This window comes from Peromyscus leucopus, chromosome 12, assembly GCF_004664715.2.
Source record: "Peromyscus leucopus breed LL Stock chromosome 12, UCI_PerLeu_2.1, whole genome shotgun sequence".
Lineage (NCBI taxonomy): Eukaryota > Metazoa > Chordata > Mammalia > Rodentia > Cricetidae > Peromyscus > Peromyscus leucopus.
In genome coordinates this window covers 63,928,023-63,948,158 of record NC_051073.1, presented here as the reverse complement: position 1 = coordinate 63,948,158, position 20,136 = coordinate 63,928,023, and the positions used below count along the sequence as shown (strand labels likewise).

The 20,136-nt window shown below is 52.1% G+C and overlaps 2 protein-coding genes across 5 annotated transcripts; one reads left to right on the top strand and one right to left on the bottom strand.

The window, feature by feature from the left end:
• Positions 1-709: 709 nt before the first annotated feature.
• On the top strand, positions 710-18,219 carry Pigz (phosphatidylinositol glycan anchor biosynthesis class Z). Of its 4 annotated transcripts, none has more exons than XM_037209802.1 (4): positions 710-1,715; positions 14,368-14,568; positions 15,767-15,841; positions 16,391-18,219. In XM_037209802.1, the coding sequence occupies exons 2-4, from the start codon at positions 14,451-14,453 to the stop codon at positions 17,944-17,946; spliced, it is 1,749 nt and encodes a 582-aa protein (XP_037065697.1). In that variant the 5' UTR covers positions 710-1,715; positions 14,368-14,450; the 3' UTR covers positions 17,947-18,219. The 4 variants fall into 4 exon arrangements, with proteins under 4 accessions (XP_037065697.1, XP_037065696.1, XP_028749911.1 ...); XM_037209801.1 differs by having other exon boundaries at positions 14,365-14,568; XM_028894078.2 differs by lacking the exon at positions 15,767-15,841 and having other exon boundaries at positions 714-1,715; positions 14,365-14,568.
• A 1,090-nt stretch (positions 18,220-19,309) lies between these two features.
• On the bottom strand, positions 19,310-20,131 carry Ncbp2as2 (NCBP2 antisense 2 (head to head)). Its single transcript, XM_028894083.2, has one exon. It carries the CDS (start codon positions 20,029-20,031, stop codon positions 19,732-19,734), a length of 300 nt encoding a protein of 99 aa, XP_028749916.1. The 5' UTR covers positions 20,032-20,131; the 3' UTR covers positions 19,310-19,731.
• Positions 20,132-20,136: the final 5 nt, after the last annotated feature.

The following is a 20,136-nucleotide window of genomic DNA, read 5'->3' as shown; positions in this document are numbered from 1 at the left end:
GTCTGCTGTGTTCAGCCACTGGGGTGGATTTCAAAGCTATTGCGCTCCATGAAAAGAGCCAGGCACAAACTACCCCGGCTGACCGCTTCTGTTTAGAGGTCGTTCTGGGAATGACGGGACAGTAATAGAAACCAGAGCAGTGGATGTCTGGAACAGTGGAAGAAGTCGGAAGGCTGGAAAGAGGACACGAGGGAGCTTGGGGTGGGGGATGAAAACATGTTTCTTGAACTGAGGCATTTCTCAAAAGCCTCAGGTCTCAGACAATATGGACAATTTCTGGCGTTTCTTGTATGTAAATAATTTCTCAATACAGTAGTTCTTTAGTTTCCTTTGCTTTTTGCTTGTTTGCTTGTTTGTTTGTTTGTTTGTTTTATTTTTCATGTGAACACTGTTGTGGATCACCAAAGGAGCACAGGCAGGTCACTGTCCAGACCTTAACAAAATCAGGAATTGGAAGAGTGGAGCCAACCTCTCCCTACCAGCTTAGTTACTCGAGAGGCTTAGAGAAACAGCGTGCCGCCAGGGGGCAGCATCACAGCCTGCGAGCCACACGCCCCTCCAGCTGTAGGCCGGGATTGGAGGGACCCCCGGAAGCTACAGGAAGCTACCGGATCCCGAGTGGTGCATAGATCTGCCGGGGTGGGGGTGGGGGGAGCTGTGACGGGGCTGTGACGCGTCCCTGCGTGGTGGGCACCGCATCGCGTGGCTCCGCTCTGCGCACGGCTCTTCTCGCATAGGGCACCGATGCAAGTCGCCCCGAAGCCCCCCCCCCACCGCCCCGCAACGCAGGCGGGGCCAAGACTCCTGCGACCCTTTTCTCTCCAGCCGGCGGTTGGGCAAGTAGCACGTCCCCGCCTGCACCATGCACAAAGGGACAAGCATGGTCCTGCGTCCTCATGGAAGGCGCTGCCTCCGGCAATTGCCTGGAGGGCTCAGCATCCTGAGAGAACTGAACCAGCAGCGTGCGGAAGGGCCGGTTACTAGTCCGGTTCCCTTAGGCGATCGCCGCGCCTGGCACGGGAAACTCCGCGGCGTTCATCTTAGTTTGGTTTGGTTTTAGTGGGATTTGCTTTTGTTAGGGGCTAAAGAGGAGCCCAGGATCCCATACACGCTAGGCTAGCTCTCTACCCCCACCCTCACCCCCCAGCACAAGGTGATTGTTTCCAACCACCAAAGAAGTGTGACCGACCGAAAGCCGGTGTGGTGGCGCACGCCTTGTAATCCAGCTCTCGGGAGGGCGAGCAGGAGGATGGCGAGTTCGAGGCCACCGAGACCCTGTCTCAAAACAAGCCAAACAGAATGTACGGCGAGAGACGCTCTGGCGTAACCATGCTAGCACTAAAAAAGGAAGCTTATCGGGCACAGGTTGACGAGGAGGGGCTGCTGACAGAGCGCACTCACAGCACAGGCAAAGTGGGATCAGTCCCTCGGGAGTCCCCACCGCGACCACTGCAGACTGCGGGACTGGGGGCGGGGGCATGCACAATTGTCCCCATCCTTCTCCGCCCCGCCTAGCGAGTTCTGCCTGATCTCTTGGCCTAATTCCCTGGTGGAAGTCCAGAGCCGGCTGTGGAGAGGGAAGGCCATCGCCCCACCCCGCCCCGCGGTCCTCTGTCCCGCAGGCGCAGGGCCTTAGGGCCTCCTCGGGTGCAGGCCCTCGCTCCGGGTGACCCTGGTAGCCAGCGCGGCAGGTGCAGCCCCGAGGCAGCGCGTGGGTGAGTCAGTCCCGGCCTGGGAAGAGTGGCTGGGGACGGGATGAGGGCGCAATGGGGCAGGCAAGCGGATCCCCCCTGATCTTTGCTGGCAGCCCACAGACCAGCAGGGGAACCGGCAAGCCCACCCGCAGCTTTCCCCCAAAGAGCTCTGCAGGCTGTGAGAGCACTGACCGGCCAGGAACCTAGGGGACAACAGGGGACCCATGATGACATTTTCCTGGAAAGGGAGGCTCAGGGTACTTTCCATTTTAGAGCACTGGCTTAGGGCCCGGAGAGGCCTAGCTAGGTATGCGTCCTCTCCTGTTACCAGACTTGTCTGGGGAGCCGGGGTTCCTGGGTGATTTCACAGCCATACTGAGTCTCAGCGTCCCCACTTATATATAGCACAGCAGCAAGGTCTCTGTGGAACTGAAACTTAAATACGCTGCCAAGTGTGGAGAAAGGCGTCTGTGTGCACCGAGAGATTTCCCCTAATTTTAGCGAGGAAAATCAAGCCAAGCCTGCTTTTCCCGCAGAGAGAATGGGACCCAGGAGTCCCTTGGGGGGAAGGACAAGGGAGAGGGGGAGCCCTGTAGGCCAGCGCAAAGCTTTCTTCGTGGTGGTCGTGGAGGTCTTTGAAACACAGTCATCATGGCAGGGACAGTTGCTGCTTCTGGTGAAGAGGACATCCTCCCCTGTCCTCAAATGTCACACATCTCTTCCAGACACCTTTAACCTCAAACCATTGAGAAGCACTGTCAAGATGGTCAGGGCCTTGAATTTTCCTGGTACAGAGTGGAGCTCCCAGCTTTCTAGTCTGGAGCTGCGAGGGTGTGAATAGTTAAATGCCCTCGTCGATGGGGCCACCTCGCTCTCTTCCACTCTCCTGATGTGTTGAACGCAGACGGACTGTTGTGTTCCGCGTCAATCAAAGAACAAACCGTCCCTTCTGGCAACCTAAAGAAGGCGGCTTTAGAGGCAGAGCCCCCCTGCCGAGCTCAATGCAGCCTCAGGGTCAAGGTGAGGGTGACTGAAATGCCAGCCAACAGGAAAATGGACTTAGGAGAGTCAGTCTCCTTCTGTGTGTGACATGGATCCTGGAGACTGAGCGAGTTCTTAGCCTTGAAGGACCAGGAGCATCGGGTGATCGCGCTGGGGCCCTTCTCCACGGCGTGAAAATTCCTCCAAACGCTGGGTCCAGGAGGCTCCATCCTAAGGACCTCCGCCCTCCCATTAGCAAGAACCCAGCGGCTATGTCAGGAAGATTCAGTTTGAAGGTAGGGGACTTTCCCTGGACCGAGCCACACAGAATTGCAGCCCCCAGAGCCGGTACGGTGCCGCACACACATTGGGCATCAGAGAAACACCAGGTACCAACCAGGAAGCGGACCCAGGTCTCAGACTCGGCAGGCAGTCTCTTGCTTCATCCCTTCTCCGGTCCTACAGATGGTGACCTCTTCCTCAGCCCCCTCCCCCCTCCCCACCTATCCCCACCCCGTGCCCGGCGCTGTGGTACCCCGCTTGCTGTACCCCTGCCACCAACATGGTCTCTCCCTGCTGCCTGCCCCACACCTTGACGCCCTATCTCCATCTTCTTGGTCATCGCACGCACCCACTCTCTCGCCCTGCAGTCTCATCTCCCACGTCCCTTTAACCCAACATGTCCCCTGCTCTCTGGGAGACTCACAGCCGGGGGGGCTTCGGGAGACGGGAGACGCAGGATTGGGACCCGAGCTCGGGCAGATGTTTGGGTTCAGTTGCGATGAACCAGCAGACTAACCCGGGTTGGGTGAGATTTGCCAGCGCCCCCCGCCCCCGCGTTGACTCCGCCCCTAGGATGTCTGCGGGAGACCCTAAGACCGCTTCTGTAACCTGGTGTCGACCTGGGGAGCTGCTGGGGGTGTGCTCCGGGTCTCGAGATTCTGGCGCCTGTGGTCAGTGCCCCCCATCTTGCCACCTCCTCCTGGGGACCTCCTGTTATTCTTGACAGATGTCCTCAGTGGGTCCACCTAAACTGGACTCCGGGCTAGGTCTAAGTTGAAGCCCAGCGGATCCTAACCTCGGAGGAATCTCAGCCCCGTAGGGCAAAGAAATGACCAGGCGATTGGCAAATGCAGTGAGCCGCAGGGTTCCGCACGGGGAGCTTTGAAGCGTCTAACAGAGTTGAAGCAAAATGGATCCGAAATCAACTGCTTGTTACCCCTGCCTTATTTTATCTTTTTTTCTTTTCTCCACAATGCTGAGGTAGGCACTCATTCACAGCCGAGATATAAATTGGGGTTTTGAGACTGCATGCTTGTTTTACCACCAGCAAGTGACAGGGCAGGGACTTGAACCCCAAGCTGCCGATGCCACAGCTGCTTTTATGCTCCATGTTATCAGTATAACAAGCAACGGCAGCAGCAGTAAGCAAAACAGCTTTGAGAAATGTCTCAGAATAGAGAAGCTGTAAAAAAAAAATAAAATAGTGTGGCTGGAGCACCAGTTCCACCTAAAAGGGCTCTCCAGAAAGCAATCTCGGCTCTGCACTGTGCCCAACCCCTGAGCTTCCCACAGGGATCCCGTAGAGATCTGGTCTCTAGCTGCAGTGGGAAAGAGGACACAGCCAGGAGAGAGGGAGCAGAAAGTGAGGGCAAAGAGGTGGACGGTGTCTGCTTCGGCTCCTCTCCACCTCTTTCTCCTTACACAAGCCTGTGTGCCGTGCATGAAGAAGAAGGCTGAGTCCAGCTCCAGGCGACCCACAGGAGGGCTTCAGCCACCCAAAGCCCTGCTTAGCCATCTCCAGGGCTGAGGAGTGCCGGGCTACGTGTGCAACAAGGTCATAGCACACCTGGATTCAGACAGTGGCAGTGGGATGAGGAACCACGTTAGAGGATTCTTTAAAGCAACATCAGTGAGGGGTGAAGAAGGGGAGGAGCCCGAGTTGACTTGCTTGGGGAAGCTGAGGCTCTGTTGAGCTGGCTGTGCTCAAAGGAAGTCCAGAAAGCTGCAGCTGGACTGCGAGGGCCTGTGTGGAGTCAGCCAGATGTGGCCCAAGTCCTGGTTTCACCACTTTAACGGTTCTGTTGGAGCTCAGGCCAAAAGACGGTGGTTTCTTTATAAAGAATAACGCGCTGCCGAGACGGCTCAGTGGTTGAGGACACTCGCGTCTGCTGCTCTTGCAGAGGACCCTGGGGGCTCTAAGCTGGATCCCTGTAGATCATAGGCCTCAGGGAATCCCAGCCCAGCAGGGCAAAGAAATGATGAGACAACTAGCTAAGTCCAGGGTACCTGACACCCGTGTGGTCACACTTCATTAACTCAGCTGTGGAGATCTGCGCTCATCTCTGCATCTGCACATGTGACACTCTTCAGCTGTGGTGCATGCATCCTGCACGCTCTTTTCTGGCCTCCATGGGCTCTGCATGCATGCACGTGGTGCACACTCTTTTCTGGCCTCCATGGGCTCTGCATGCTCATGGTGCATAGACACGTGCAAGCAAAACCCCCACACATGGTTTTTAAAGGGGGGAGGGGATGATAACAGGGCTAAACAATGTGAGAATAAACTGAAATAGTGAGCGGTGCGTGGTGGCATGTGCCTGTAGTCCCGGCTAACTAGAGAGCTGAAGCAGGAGTTGCGAGCCCAGCCTGGACACTATAGTGAAACACCATCTTCCAAGACAAACATAAAAGAGATCATTTAAGACGGTGGTTTGGGGATAGAGGGGTGCCTCTGCAGTTAAGAGCACTGGCTGCTCTTCCAGAGGACCTGGGTGTAATTCCCAGCAACCACATGGCAGCTCACAATTGTCTGTAACTCCGGTTCAGGGAGATCCTATGTCCTCCTCTGACCTCCAAGGGCACTGCATGTTCACGGCGCATAGACACACATGCGGGAAAACACCAATACATGTAAAGTTAAAATAAAGCTAAAAACTGTGTGTCTTAGTTAGGGATTCTGTTGCTATGATGAAACACCTTGACCAAAAAGCAAGTTGGGAAGGAAAGGGTTTATTCAGCTTACATTTCCACATTGCTGTTCATTACCAAAGGAAGTCAGAACAGGAACTCAAGCAGGGCCAGAACCTGGAGGCAGGAGCTGATAGAGGCCATGGAGGGGTGCTGCTTACTGGCTTGCTCCTCATGGCTTGCCTAAACTGCTTTCTTATAGATCCCAGGACCAGCAGCCCAGCGATGGCCCCACCCACCATGGGCTGGGCCCTCCCTCATTGATCACTAATTGAGAAAATGCCTTACAGCTGCATCTCAGGGCAGCCTTTCCTCAACTGAGGCTCCCTTCTCCCTAATGACTCTAGCTTGGGCCATGCTGACAGCTTATGCATTGTGATCAAGCCTATGTGAATACTCTAAAAGCCATTTTTATGTGGGTGATTTTGTATGGTATATTAACTACATCCCAATGAAGCTATTTTAAAAAGGAGATGGTCTTGCTGGGCATGGTAGCACACACACACCTTTAATCCCAGCACTCGGGAGACAGAGGCAGGCGGATCTCTGTGAGTTCGAGGCCACCCTGGTCTACAGAGCGAGATCCGGGCCAGTCAGGCCTGCATAGTGAGACCCCGCCAAAACAAAACAACAAAAGGGGTGGGGGGGGGTGGGGACAACCTCCAGCACAGGCTCTTTTCCACGTGGTCCGGTCTGCACAGGATGGTGAAACCGGTTCAGTCACCTTGCCACCAGCAGAGGATCCTTAGATGCAGAGGCCGATCCTGGCAGCACAGCGTGACTCTGAGTTCTCATTGCTGATATTGTTTGCCAGCAACTACGTATTTCAATTATAAAGGAGATGAATGTGGAGGACTGCCACTTATATGAGATGACCAAGCTCTCTCTCGGCTGCATCTCCTGAAATAACTCCTAGAATACCACAGGGGGGGGGGGCGCTACGGTCCCTGTGTCCTATAGGAGAATGTGGGCTTAGCTCACCACCACGGGCACTATTACAGTCAAGACGACAGTGCTTTCTTTGGGCTCAAAGATCCCAAAGCCACTGGCAAAGCATCAGAGCTGCCTCTGTCCCCACAGCCAGCTGCTGAATGCCATCAACTGTTCCTTCAGAACAGTGCCCGGATCACCAGGAACGGGAAGGATGGTCCTAGTGGGAAGGGGATGGTCCTCCCTTGACCTCTGTTTTCCAGATGTCTCTCAGCTACTGTCCAGCATCATTGTATTTTGCTTCCATCTCAGATGTGTTTGAAATTTGTTTTTCCATCTGTCTGATACAGACCCTTTAGAATCAGCCAAAGGTCTGCTTTTTTGTTTGTTTGTTTTGTTTTTTGTTTTTGTTTTTCAAGACAGGGTTTCTCTGTGTAGTTTTGGAGTCTTTCCTGGATCTCGCTCTGTAGATCAGGCTGGCCTCAGACTCACAGAGATCCATCTGGCTCTGCCTCCTCATTGCTGTGATTAAAGGCGTGTGCCACCACCAACCAGTCAAAGGTCTGCATTTGATGATCTGTTTCTTTGAAAATCTTGTTTTGCCCTCATTATTTGTTTGTTCAGCTTTTTTTTTTTTTTTTTTTTTTTGAGACACTGTTTCATGTAACCCAGGCTGGCCCTGAACTCTTGTGTAGCCAAAGCTGGCTTTGAACTCCTGATCCTCCTGCCTCTGCCCCAAGCCTGCTTCACTAGCTGCCCTTCCAGAGGACCTGAGTTTACCTCCCAGCACTCACATTGGGCAGCTCATAACCGCCTGTAACCCCAGCTCAGGGTCCAATGCCCTCTTCTGGACTCTGCCAGCCCCTGCACAGACATACATATGTGCACATTATTAAATTATGAAAATAAATCTTCTTAAACAGGGCTTAGCAGATACAGCTCTTTTTTTTAATAGTTAGGAGTATGGGAGACGGAATGGACCTGCCACACCTACAGCCTAGAGAGAGAAAGATTTGGAGCATGTGAATCAAGAACAGAAGTTTAAAAGTCATCAAGAGCTGATGCTCGCCTGCCTTGACTCCAGCACTCAGAAGGCTGAGGCAGGAAGATCGGGAGTTCAAGGCTAGCCTAGGCAACACAGTGTCTTCAACGACAGTTTGAGCTACATAATAGGAGCACTGCCTGCTCTTCCAGAGGACCTGAGTTCAATTCCCGGCAACCATGTGGCAGCTTACAACTGTCTGTAACTCCAGTTCCAGGGGACCTGACACCCATGGCAAAACACTAATGCACATAAAATTGAAAACAACAACAACAACAAAGACAGCAATCAGTTCTCTCCGTGAACTTCAGTTTTAGTTCTGCCACAGAATTGCATCCAGTCTGACTTCCCAGTGGCCTGTCCTACAGATCCGGACGTGTCCAGCCAGTCCCTTTTAATGAGGTCCCTCACAATGAGTCTGAAGGTACATTCACTATTGTGGTTCTCTGACACAGGGCAGATCTGCGGAACGGTGGAGCTGGAAGAACAGATCTCTGTGGTTCTGGGGTTAAACCTGGCGTCTTGTGCCTGCTAGGCAAGTGTCCTCTCATCAAGCTACACCCCAGGCCCTTAAAAAACCATTTGGTTGGAGACAGGGTCTTCATAAGTTGCCCAGGGTTACTTATTGTATAGACTAGGCTGGCCTCAAATATGCAATCCTCCTGCCTCAACCTTCCAAAAACCTGGAATGACAGGTGTGTGCCACCAAGCTCTGCAGAGGGGCAGAAACTTAAGGGTGAGTTCCCTGAATGGGCTGTGGGATTTGGGGGAAGGGTTCTCTTGGCTGAGTAGGTTTAAAGGCCATAATGACTGTGGTGGCTGTTCTTGCTGTCAACTTGACTCTATCTGGAATGAACTACAATCCAGAAATGGAGGGCACATTTATGACCCAGACTTTGAGGCTGGAAGGCCGCACCTTCTGCTGGCAGCCTATATAAGGAAAATGGAAGAAGGAAGGGTTCACTCTTCTCCTGCTCGCCCTCACCTTGTTAGCACGTCCATTCCTTCACTGGCACTGGAGCCGACTTCTTCAGGATTCCAGCACATACAGAAAACCAGCTGAGACTCCCAGCCTCGTGGGAGTGAGCAACTACTAGATTCTTAGACTTTCCATTCACAGCTGGCCATTGTTGGACTCAGCCTGTAAGTCATTCCAATAAATTCCATGTGTGTGTGTGTGTGTGTGTGTGTGTGTGTGTGTGTGTGTGTGTGTGTTCTTGAACTTTCAATTCACAGCTAGCCATTGTTGGACTCAGCCAGGAAGTCATTCCAATTATATATGTGTGTGTGTATGTATATATATGTATATATATACATATGTATGTATATACATATAATGGAGACTGTGGGGGTCCTGCTTCTTGATAATCCTCTCCCAGGGTCCAGGAAGAATCTACAACCAGCTGAAAATCTAATCTTTGATGATAAGAAATGAATCTATGTACATGAAACCCCCTAGTCCATACACTTTATTCTGAGTCAGTTCTCTCTCTACACAGCTTCTATTCTGCTCTCATGCCTAGCTCCTTTTCTTGCCTGATTCTCTCTACATCTTTCTGCTGTCTCCTCTAAGTTCTATCTTAATTCTCTCATCTTAATTTTGCCTCATCTAAGTTCTTATCCATCTAGTTCTTTCCCATCTTATCTCCTCTCCCATCTCCTTCTCTCTCATCTTGTTTTTCCTCATCTTGTTCTTCCCCATCTGGCTCTTCCTCATCTTCCATCTCGTTCCTCTAGTCCTCTCTTGTAGCCCTTCAATCCAGTTCTTCCCATCTAGTCCATTCCTCACCAGTTCCTACCCATCTAGTTCTTCCGTTCTCTTTTCTCCTCTCTGGCTCGTCCTCAAGTTCTCTCGTCAAAATCCTCCTCTAAGTCTCCTTATCCCTCTCAGATCTCCCCAAGTCTCTGAGGTATTCAGTTATAAACCCAAGCAATAGCAATCCTCTTCCTCCAGCTAGGTCACCAGACTTGAATTCCTACAGGGTCATAAAGGCAGGTAAGAATTGTCCTCAACAGTGACCGTCAGACTTTCCTTTACAACCCAAAAAGGGAGTGGTAGAAGGAGGAGGTCAACTGAGAGCTATATCAAAAAGGGGATCTATGTGCTCAGTCTACATTCCTAGAAGTAGATAGGTAAGAAGTTAAGAGGCTATAATGTTAGTAAGGTTGTATAAGAAAGAAGGGTCTCAGCTTATTGCACAAAAAATAAAGCTAGCTGCCTGACCTAGGAGACAGGCATGTTTCCATAAGGGAAACCTTAGTTCTGGAGATGCTTGATAGGTATTTTAGATAAATACACTGTTAGGAGTTCTTGGAAGCATACATAGCATACAAGAAAACCATTGTAGGAATCAGCTAATATATATACAAAAGCTAAAAATATCACCAAGAGTTCTTCTTCTTTTTTTTATTCGAGACAGGGTTTCTCTGTGTAGCTTTGCGCCTTTCCTGGAACTCACTTGGTAGCCCTGGCTGGCCTCGAACTCACAGAGATCCGCCTGCCTCTGCCTCCCGAGTGCTGGGATTAAAGGCGTGCGCCACCACTGCCCAGCTCACCAAGACTTCTTAAGCCATGACTTGACCTTTGGAAAAGTCCTTGACCTTTCCAAGTAGCAGCTTTTGTGATAGTAGCTGGATTGCACTACATTTTCCTGCAGCTTGCAGCATACGTACATACATACATATATATACATAGAGAGGTTCATTCTATAAGTTCTGTGACTCCAGAGAACACTGACTAATATAATAATGACTATAATCCAGCACACCAGAGGACAAGGCAGAAAGACTATGAGTCCAAGGCCAGGCCAGCCTGAATTACATATCAAGACCCTACATGTCTTAAGGTTTCCTTGTTGTGAGGAGACACCATCACCAGAGCAGAGGTGTGTGACCAGATGGAACCACACAGCAAGTTCCAGGCCAGCCAGGGATGCATAGTGAGACCCCCTCTCTCTCTCAAAAAAAAAAGTTCAAAGTCGGTTTAATCAGAGTAAAGTACCAGCAAAGACAGCTCACGACCATCTATCTTTGTCTTTCATTTCCCCCAGTTTCCAATGTTTGGGATCCCATTCCTCTACAGTTGATGTTCACCACATTCACAGCAGGCCCCTCAGATGTTCACAGTAGACCCTCAGATGTTCACAGTAGACCCCCAGATGTTCACAGTAGACCTTCAGGTGTTCACAGCAGACCCTCAGATGATGTTCACAGTAGACCCTCAGATGTTCACAGTAGACCCTCAGATGATGTTCACAGTAGACCCCCAGATGTTCACAGCAGACCCTCAGATGTTCACAGTAGACCCTCAGATGTTCACAGTAGACCTTCAGGTGTTCACAGCAGACCCCCAGATGTTCACAGTAGACCCTCAGATGTTCACAGTAGACCCTCAGATGTTCACAGTAGACCCTCAGATGTTCACAGTAGACCCTCAGATGTTCACAGCAGACCCTCAGATGATGTTCACAGTAGACCCTCAGATGTTCACAGTAGACCCTCAGATGTTCACAGTAGACCCTCAGATGTTCACAGCAGACCCTCAGATGATGTTCACAGCAGACCCTCAGATGTTCACAGTAGACCCTCAGATGATGTTCACAGCAGACCCCCAGATGTTCACAGTAGACCCCCAGATGTTCACAGTAGACCCTCCGTTGTTCACAGTAGACCCTCAGATGTTCACAGTAGACCCTCAGATGTTCACAGTAGACCCTCTCAGATGTTCACAGCAGGCTCCCTCAAGTTTGACGAGGTTTGGGCACTAGTCTCCAGCCACCTCATCCTTCCAGCTACAGTAGAGAGAGGCGTGGAAACTTGCAGGCCATTTTCTGACTTGTTGAGATTGAGTTGTTGTTCGTGGTCCTCTTCTTCCTCTTTCTCCTGCTCTTCTCTTGTGAAAGGGCACTAAAAAAGCTTAGAGCCCAGTGTGGGGGCGCACAACTTTAATCCCAGCACTCAGAAGGCAGAGGCAGGCAGATCTTTGAGTTTGAGACCAGCCTGGTCTACAAAGCAAGTTCCAGACAGTCAAAAATGACACAAAGCTGGTGAAGATGTAATTGAAAGAGGGGGCCATGTTCCAGCCCCAGTAAGCAGCAGAACTTGGCAGCTTCAGCCATGTTATCCTGGCTTTAGAGTTAAGGATAGAAGAAACGGACTGTGGAATTTCTCTCCACGCCTAAAGAAAGCCACTGAGCCAGGCATGTGTCAGGGGCGTCCCTGAATGGAGGTCTAGAGAGGCCATTTCGTGAAGGTGTGAAGTTGAAGCCTGGATTGCCTTGGAGAACCCAAGATGTCAGAGATGCCAGAGTCGTGGGATGCCTGCCGAGGAGAGCTGCTAACAGGGAGTGAAACCAGCCCGGGAGAAAGAAGTGTGTTGCAGTCAACAAAGCTGAATGGAGTTGGAGATCTGAAGAGTGTTTCGACATTCCTTTAATTCCACTTGGGAGGCAGAATCAGAGGCATCTCTGTGAGTTTGAGGCCAGCCTGGTCTACTTAGTGAGTACAGCCAGGACTGTACTATACAGGGAGACCCTGTCTCAAAAAAAAAAAAAAAAAAAAAAAAAAAAAAAAAGGAGGAGGAAGAAGACAAATCCAGTCTTTCCCCGATTCCTCTGTTGACTTGCTGTCTTAATTAGGGTTTCTATTGCTGTGATAAAAATCATGACCAAAAAGCAAGTTGGGGAGGAAAAGGTTTATTTGGCTTACACCTTCATATCACTGTTCATCACTGAAGGAAGTCGGGACAGGAACTCACACAGGGCAGGAGGCAGGAGCTGGTGCAGAGGCCGTGGAGGGGTGCTGCTTACCGGCCTGTTTTCCCTGGCCCACTCAACCCACGCAGGACCAACGGTCCAGGGATGAGGGCTGGGTCCTCCCCGCCGATCACTAAATGAGAAAAGGCCTTACAGCTGGCTCTCGAGGAGACATTTCCTCAGCCCCGAGGCTCCCTCCTCTCTGATGACTCCAGCTTGGGTCACGTTGACACACAGAACGACTCAGTACACTTGGAGTGTGGGTATGGAGAGATGCCCCCCTCCCAAATGCCCTCTAATCCCAACATCGGCAGCCTCAGTTCTGAAGAACTCATATGGGGACCCAGAGTGCGGGCGAGAAGGAAGAACAGGAGGTGTACTCTCCAGCGGAAGGCAGACAGACCCAGCCCGGAATCCACAGCAAAGCGTGGCCTCCAGTGCTGAGACTTGCAAGTCTTTATACGCCATGGCTCCTCCCATTGTCCATCGCTGAGGCTGTCTTGGGGATGCTTCCTGGAAGAGGTGGAGATTTTCTTAGAAACCATCCTTTCCCACAATTCAGTCTGACACAATTAAAGGAATACATATACAGGTGCAACAAGCCATAAAGTGGAGAAGCTGACTATGGAATGGGCAAGGGTTCTTGCAGAATATATATATGTGAAGTTAACTACGCCAAAAGCTTAGAATTTACTAGGGAAAGGACAGTGATGTTTTGTACCTGCTCCTGGAGGTGGGGTTCTTCCTGGGGGTGGCACTTTCTGGGAAATACTGTCTCAAACAAAACAAAACGGAAAACAAAAAAGTTAGACATGGTATGCACCAGTAATCCAGCCCTCAGGCAACGTAGAAAGCTCAGGTCAAAAAAACCAAACAAAAACCACATTACAATGGAAATGAATGTTAGGGGTGGTTAGGAGTACTTCTTGTTCTTGGGGGGGTTCTTCCTGGGGGTGGCACTTCCAGAGTCTGCTGGGTAGAGCCTTGCCCTTCCTACCTGGTCTGTCTCATACAAGCCCTCTTATTCACCTTCCTCAGTTTACCAACCTTGCCATTTTAACCCTTTCATTTTCTTTTTTTTTTTTTTAATTTATTTATTATGGATACAGTGTTCTGCCTGCAGGTATCCCTGCAGGCCAGAAGAGGGCACCAGATTTCATTACAGATGGTTGTGAGCCACCATACGGGTGCTGGGAATTGAACTCAGGGAATTGAACTCAGGACCTCTGGAAGAGCTGCCAGTGCTCTTAACCTCTGAGCCATCTCTCCAGCCCCTAATTTTCATTTTCTTAAAAATTTATATATTTTATTTCTTTTTACGTGTATGAATGTTTTGCCTGCATGTGTACCATGGTGGAGGTCAGAAGTTGTTGAAACTGGGTGGTGGTGGTGGTGGTGCACGCCTGTAATCCCAGCACTCAGGAGGCAGAGCCAGGTGGATCTCTGTGAGTTCGAGGCCAGCCTAGTCTACAGAGTGAGTTCCAGGACAGTCAGGGCTACACAGAGAAACCCTGTCTTGAAAAAACAAAACAAAAACAAAAACAACACAAAAGAGGTCGTTGGACCCTCTGAGACTGGAGTTATAGGTGGTTATAAGCCACCCTGTGGGTGCTGAGAACCCAATCTGGGTCCCGTCCCCCTGAGGAACAAGAAGTACTCCTAACCACCCCTAACATTCATTTTCATTGTAGTGTGGTTTTTGTTTGGCTGGTTTCTGACCTGAGCTTTCTACGTCTGCCTGAGGGCTGGGATTACTGGGCGCACTACCATGTCTAACTTTTTTGTTTTTCCGTTTTGTTTTGTTTGAGACAGTATTTCCCATGTATCCCAGGCTGACCTGGAACTTGAAATCCTTCTGTGTCAACCTGTCAACCTCTCCCATGCTGGGGTTACAGATGTGTACTAATCACATCTTATCATTATCATTTTTACGTTGATGTCTTCAGACTGTGGTCTAGTCTCCGTCACGGTAACTACCGAATGTCATTCTCAGCAGATGCAGATCTCCAGAGTGGTACCCGTGACGGCCGTGAAGTCATTCCAGGCTGTCAGCCCTGTGTTTGACAATCTGATGTGAAGATGGCAGCCAGGGTGATCTGGGGTAGCCTCGGCCTGCTTCGAGTCTTGTGGTGTCTCCTTCCCCAGACTGGCTACATACACCCAGATGAGTTCTTCCAGTCCCCCGAGGTCATGGCAGGTAAAAGCCCCATGTCCTGCTAATACGATTGGGGCATCGGTCCCTATGTGGTGGGGAAGGACATGGCGCGTGGGGATGCGTGAATGGGCAGAGCTGCAGCCTCTCTGGGATTAGAACTGGAAGTGGGGAGATGGACATTTTCCTCACCTTCTGGAGGATGGTTATAAAATACCAGCCTCTTCCTGTTTTCCTGCTTGGGCCAACAAGTCATTGAGAATGATGACTCTGCTGGACTTTGCCAGCGGACTGACTTCAGAGCTAGGCTCTCCCAGTGGCTAGGGAAGCTCGCCTGGCATAGGAAAGTTGTAAAGTTGTTTCGTGTAGGCTCAGGAGGAAGTGTCTCCTCCCTTAAGACCATGTTTAGTAGTCACACACAAACTCTTTTTCTTTTCTTTTTTTCTTCCTATTTATGTATTTTTTTTTTAGGTATGAGTGCTCTGCCGGCGTGTACGCCTGCAGGCCTGAAGAGGGCATCAGATCTCATTATAGATGGCTGTGAGCCACTGTGTGGGTGCTGGGACTTGAATTCAGGTCCTCTGGAAGGGCAGTCAGTGTTCTTAAGCTCTGAGCCCTCTCTCCAGCCCTTCTTTTCTTTTTTAAGACATGGTCTATGAAGCCCTGGCTGTACTGGAGCTCACTACGGTCTCAAACTCAACAAGGTCCTCCTACACAAGGTCTCCTGCAGCCCAGGCTGGCTTTGAACTGCCTAGGACCATGAACCCCCGATTCTCTGGCCCCCACTTCTAGAGTGCTGTGATCATGCCACCATGCCTGGTTTACGCTGTACTTGGGATTGAGCCCAGGATTTTGTACACAATGGGCAGGCAGTTTTTCGTTGTTGTTTTTTGAGACTGTAGCTCAGGCTTGCCCTTAAAACTCACAGCACTGTTCCTAGCAAGGTTTTTGGGAGCCATCACACACACCTGACCCTGTTCAACACTTCTATCCCACTGGTTGGAATGTATCACATGTCCACATTAGCTAAAGAAACAGCTGGGAAATAAAGTCTGTATATCCGGCCATGTGCCCAGCTAAGAGACCAAAGGAGAAAGGTTCAAAGACCCTTGGCTTGGCTTGGCTTTCTTGCCCTTTTGAGATAGCATCTGTCTAGACGGCTAAGGCTGGCCTCACACTCGCTGTGCAGTCCAGGAAGGCCTCAAACTTGCAGCAATCGTGACTCGGCCCCCAAATGTTACAGGTGCGCACCAGCACACTCAGCTTGAGAACAAGAACCATGGCATGGGGGGCCTAACTCCGCCACAGGGCTCAACAGGTAGATTTGAACCGTGAGTTGGAAAATCCAGTCTCCTTTCCTGTTTTTAGATGAGTCTCTCTCACACGGCGTAGGCTAGTCACAAACTCACTAATAACCTTAAACTTTTGATCCTTCTGCCTCTGCCTCCCACGTACTGGAATTCTAGGCATATGCCACCATGCCTGGCTTCCAAGCTCCTTCTTGCTGGCAGGATTTTATTCACTTCGCTTATGGAACCCTAGGTGTTTCTAGAGGTCACCCACATTGTCGCTGACAGCCCCTTCGTCCTCAACCAGCTGGGACACATAAAATCCTTTTTCCTGCTTTGTGTCTCTGCCTGTCTCCTCTGCATGCAGGTGGAGGCTCTCTGCTGTTAAAGGGCTAGGAAGAGAAGACAGCCACCTGAGACTCCCACGAAGTAGCTTTACCAAAGCATGAGTCAAGCCCACCCCGTGCAGTTCCAGGGGTTGCCCACTAGGGGGCCGTGCAATCCTGGTGCCGACTCAGAACTCTTCCCGGCACAAGCCTAAACTTGGAAGTGGCTCACCCCTGCCTCTCTCTCTGCAGAGGACATCCTGGGAGTTCAGGCTTCGCGGCCCTGGGAGTTTTACCCCAGCAGCTCCTGCCGCACCGTGGTCTTTCCACTGCTGACCTCTGGCTCTACCTTCTGGTTGCTCAGGCTCTGGGAAGAGCTGGGGCCTTGGCCTGGTCTGGTGAGTGGCTACATGCTGCTGGTGGGGCCCCGACTCCTCCTCACTACCCTCTCCTTTGCCCTGGACTGGGCTATGTACTATTTGGCCCCCGTGTGGGGGGCAGATCGCTGGAATGCCATGTGCCTGCTGTCGGGGTCCTATGTCACCCTGGTCTTCTACACAAGGACCTTCTCCAACACCATCGAGGGACTGCTCTTCACCTGGCTGCTGGTGCTCGTGTCCCCTTACGTGGCACGGAGTCCCAAATCAAAGCCGCCTACCCCAGGTCCATGGTGGCACCGCTGCCTTCTTGGCGCTATCGTGGCGGCCGGCTTCTTCAATCGGCCAACCTTTCTAGCCTTTACTCTGGCCCCCCTCTCTCTCTGGGGCATCCACAGGGCCTCGGAACCTGGCGTCAAGGCCTTGATCCGGGAGGCCCTGGCGCTGCTGCCGGGGGCTGCCCTTGCTGCCATGCTGTTTATAACCACGGACAGCTGGTACTTCTCCAGCCTCTCGACATCCGGGAGCCTTGTCCTCACGCCTGTCAACTTCTTGTCCTACAACCTGGATCCCCAAAACCTTGCAAGGCACGGCACGCATGCGCGGCTCACTCACCTGGCGGTCAATGGCTTCCTGCTCTTTGGGGTATTGCATGCTCAGGCCCTGCAGGCTGCATGGCAGCAGCTTCACCGCTGCCTCCGTGCGCTCCCGCAGACGGGCTTCTTGGGGGTGCTGGGTGCACCGTCTAGCTCCAAGTCTTATCTCCTCCTCCTCTACTTTACACCCCTGCTCCTGCTTTCTGCCTTCAGCCACCAAGAGGCCAGATTCCTGATTCCCCTCCTAGTCCCGCTAGTCCTGCTCTGCAGTCCACAAACCCACCCTGTACCCTGGAAGGGGACCCTGGTCCTCTTCAATGCTCTAGGGGCTCTCGTCTTTGGCTGCCTGCATCAGGGAGGTTTGGTACCCGGCCTGAAGTACTTGGAGCACATAGTCCACACGCCCGTCCTGCCAGGCACGACCACCCGCTACACGCTTCTCTTCGCTCACACCTACATGCCTCCCCGGCACCTCCTACACCTCTCCGGCCTGGGGTCGCCTGTGGAGGTGGTGGACATGGGTGGCGCTGAGGACTGGGTCCTGTGCCAAGCCTTGAACAACTTCAGCAGACAACCAGCCTGCCGCGTGGCTGGCGGGCCACAGCTCTGCCGACTCTTTGTGGTAACTCCCGGGACCAACAGGCATGCTCTGGAGAAGTGCAGCTTTCCTCTCAAGAATGAGACGCTCTTGTTCCCCCACCTGACCCTGGAGGACCCTCCATCCCTGTCCTCTCTGCTCAGCCGGGCTTGGAGGAATCACCTTAGCCTCCACGTCATAGAGCTGGAGGGGAAGCCTGTCGTGACGGAGGAGCTATGGCCCAGGAGACAGCCATAGAAGGGGCCACTCCACCTTCTACACTGGGCTGCTGTGCTGGGACACCCGAACAGGCCTCCCCCTGCTGTCTCTTCCCGGCACAGCTACGGGTGTTCCTCCAGGTGAGCCCACATCCCTTCCCCTTAGACACCAAAGATCTGACCAGTCCCGGTCCCAAGGCCAAGGTCCCCAAGGCAACCTGGCAATACCCACTGGCACATGTCTCTTCCCAGGCCGTCACCTCCAATCGCTGTATCACGGTTCAAATACAGAGTAGCACTGCTTATCAAAGACGATGAACGGCTGATGACATCCCCGAGTGGCCTCTCCCAACTCCCACAATGCCTGGCTTCTTGCTACCATGACAAGAAATCCTTTGATGTCCCATCTGGCTTTCTAAACAAAGGCAGTGTGAAGTAGAGACAGCAGGTAGCTCACATTCAGCTCTAGTCCCCGGTCTGTGACACACAAACTGTGATCTTAAGAAAGTCCCTTCCACTCAGTCAACCCACCACCCAATCTTACAACAGATCGAAGGGTCCTGAGGTCAGTGTCAGCCCTGGAGCCTCTAGCGCATGTCCCCTAGTTTGATAAACACATTTCTACGAGGGTCTGTAACTAGGAAACAGTAGTCCTGTCTTATTTCACGGCACCTTGGAGCCTGTGGACTCAGTGTTTGGGAATAAGCAAAGCAAGCCATTCTAGAAAATACCTCCCTAGCCTCTTCTGCTCCTTTGAGGGCAGTGGAGGGATTTTTCCAGCCATTCTCTCAAAGACTGGGTAATGTAGCTCAGTGGTGGAGTTCCTTTTAGCATGCTCAAGGCTGTAGGAACCACCCCCGGCACCAAGAAAAAAAAAATCACTCTCCCACAATGGAACCCAGATGTTCTCCCTTCTTAGTGCTGTTGTGAGGCCTTCTTAGCCTGCCCCAGTGGGAACCGAGAACACAGACTGCCCAGAATCTGGTACTCAGTTTAAAAGCTTTTCCAATAGCTGCAAGCCTTCTAGATGCTAAGGTTAACTGAGGGGCTTAAACCGGTCTAAAAACTGAGTTAGGAGTCTCACAGTGACAAGGCAGGTTACATGCATGGGTTCCCTAATCACAGTTCAGTTAGCTGACCACAGCGAGGACCCCAGACAGACCCTCCAAATAGAGAAGGGGAAACCAAGCATCATGTGCCACGGTATCAGAGGCCTTAGTGCTCAGCAGTGATGGAAGAGCAGCTCCTGAGTAGGGTAAATCCTGCAAAGAGTAGAGAGTGATCAAGAACACAGGCCTTGGAGTCACACGCCTGGGCTCACCTCACTCCGCAAGGCTTTGGGCCTCCATTTCCTCACACGAATGGGGTTTTAAGTCATAAACCACACAGAATGCAACAGCAGATATCAGCACAGACGCTTAACGTGTTAACTATTATTAGCAAGATCCTACAGACTTATCACCAGCTTACATATTTAATCAGATTTTGGCAATCTTTAGGGTTGTCATTCCATCCATCATCTTCCCTGGTATTCTCCTGAACCAGTGCGGATGCAGCAGCATTCATTCAGCTCCAGTCCCGCTAGTAGAAGGCAGGCGCTCTTTCTGGTTGTTTATCCATGGCTCTCAGTCATGCAATGTTCTGGTCTAGTCACAGGACCAGCACGCACAGGCTCATTTGACCGTAGGCATCTGCATGTTGACGATCCGAGTCAGGATTCGAAGCCGTGCACCGTGCCCGAGATAACTCATGAACACTGAGGTCGGTGTAGGTCACTCAAGGGAGGAGGGGACGTGGCTTCGGCCCGGGAGAGCCCAGTCTGTGCTTACGCGTTGGCGCCCGGGCCCTTCTGATGACCTGGAGGTGGCCCTCGACGGTCCCGGAGGCGGCGGCGGAGTTCCTGGCTGAAGGTGTCCTTGAACCGCACGACGCGGCGACCCAAGGAGCCCGGGGGCTGATCCGCGAGGGCCCGCAGGCGCCGGGCCGCGTCGTGGCCGCGCAGTTGCAGCTGCAGCAGCGCGAAGGCCGTGAGCTGCGCCGCCCGCCGGATGGGCCGCGACTCGGAAAGCCGCTCCACCAGCTGCGGGTTGTGCAGCAGGGCAGCCAGCAACCGCCGGAAAACCATCGTCCTCCGAGCTCCCCGGAACCCTGGCCACGCCGCACTCGCCTTCCCACCGGCCACGCCGGCCGACGGACAAGCCGACGCCGCATGATGACGACACAGCCGCCC

Bases quoted from the DNA above. Each gene is read 5' to 3' on its own strand.
- Pigz (XM_037209802.1), top strand. From the start codon at position 14,451: ATGGCAGCCAGGGTGATCTGGGGTAGCCTCGGCCTGCTTCGAGTCTTG. The intron at 14,569-15,766 runs GTAAAAGCCCCA...CAAATGTTACAG, and splicing joins GTCCCCCGAGGTCATGGCAG to GTGCGCACCAGCACACTCAG. The intron at 15,842-16,390 runs GTAGATTTGAAC...CTCTCTCTGCAG, and splicing joins TCCGCCACAGGGCTCAACAG to AGGACATCCTGGGAGTTCAG.
- Ncbp2as2 (XM_028894083.2), bottom strand. From the start codon at position 20,031: ATGGTTTTCCGGCGGTTGCTGGCTGCCCTGCTGCACAACCCGCAGCTG.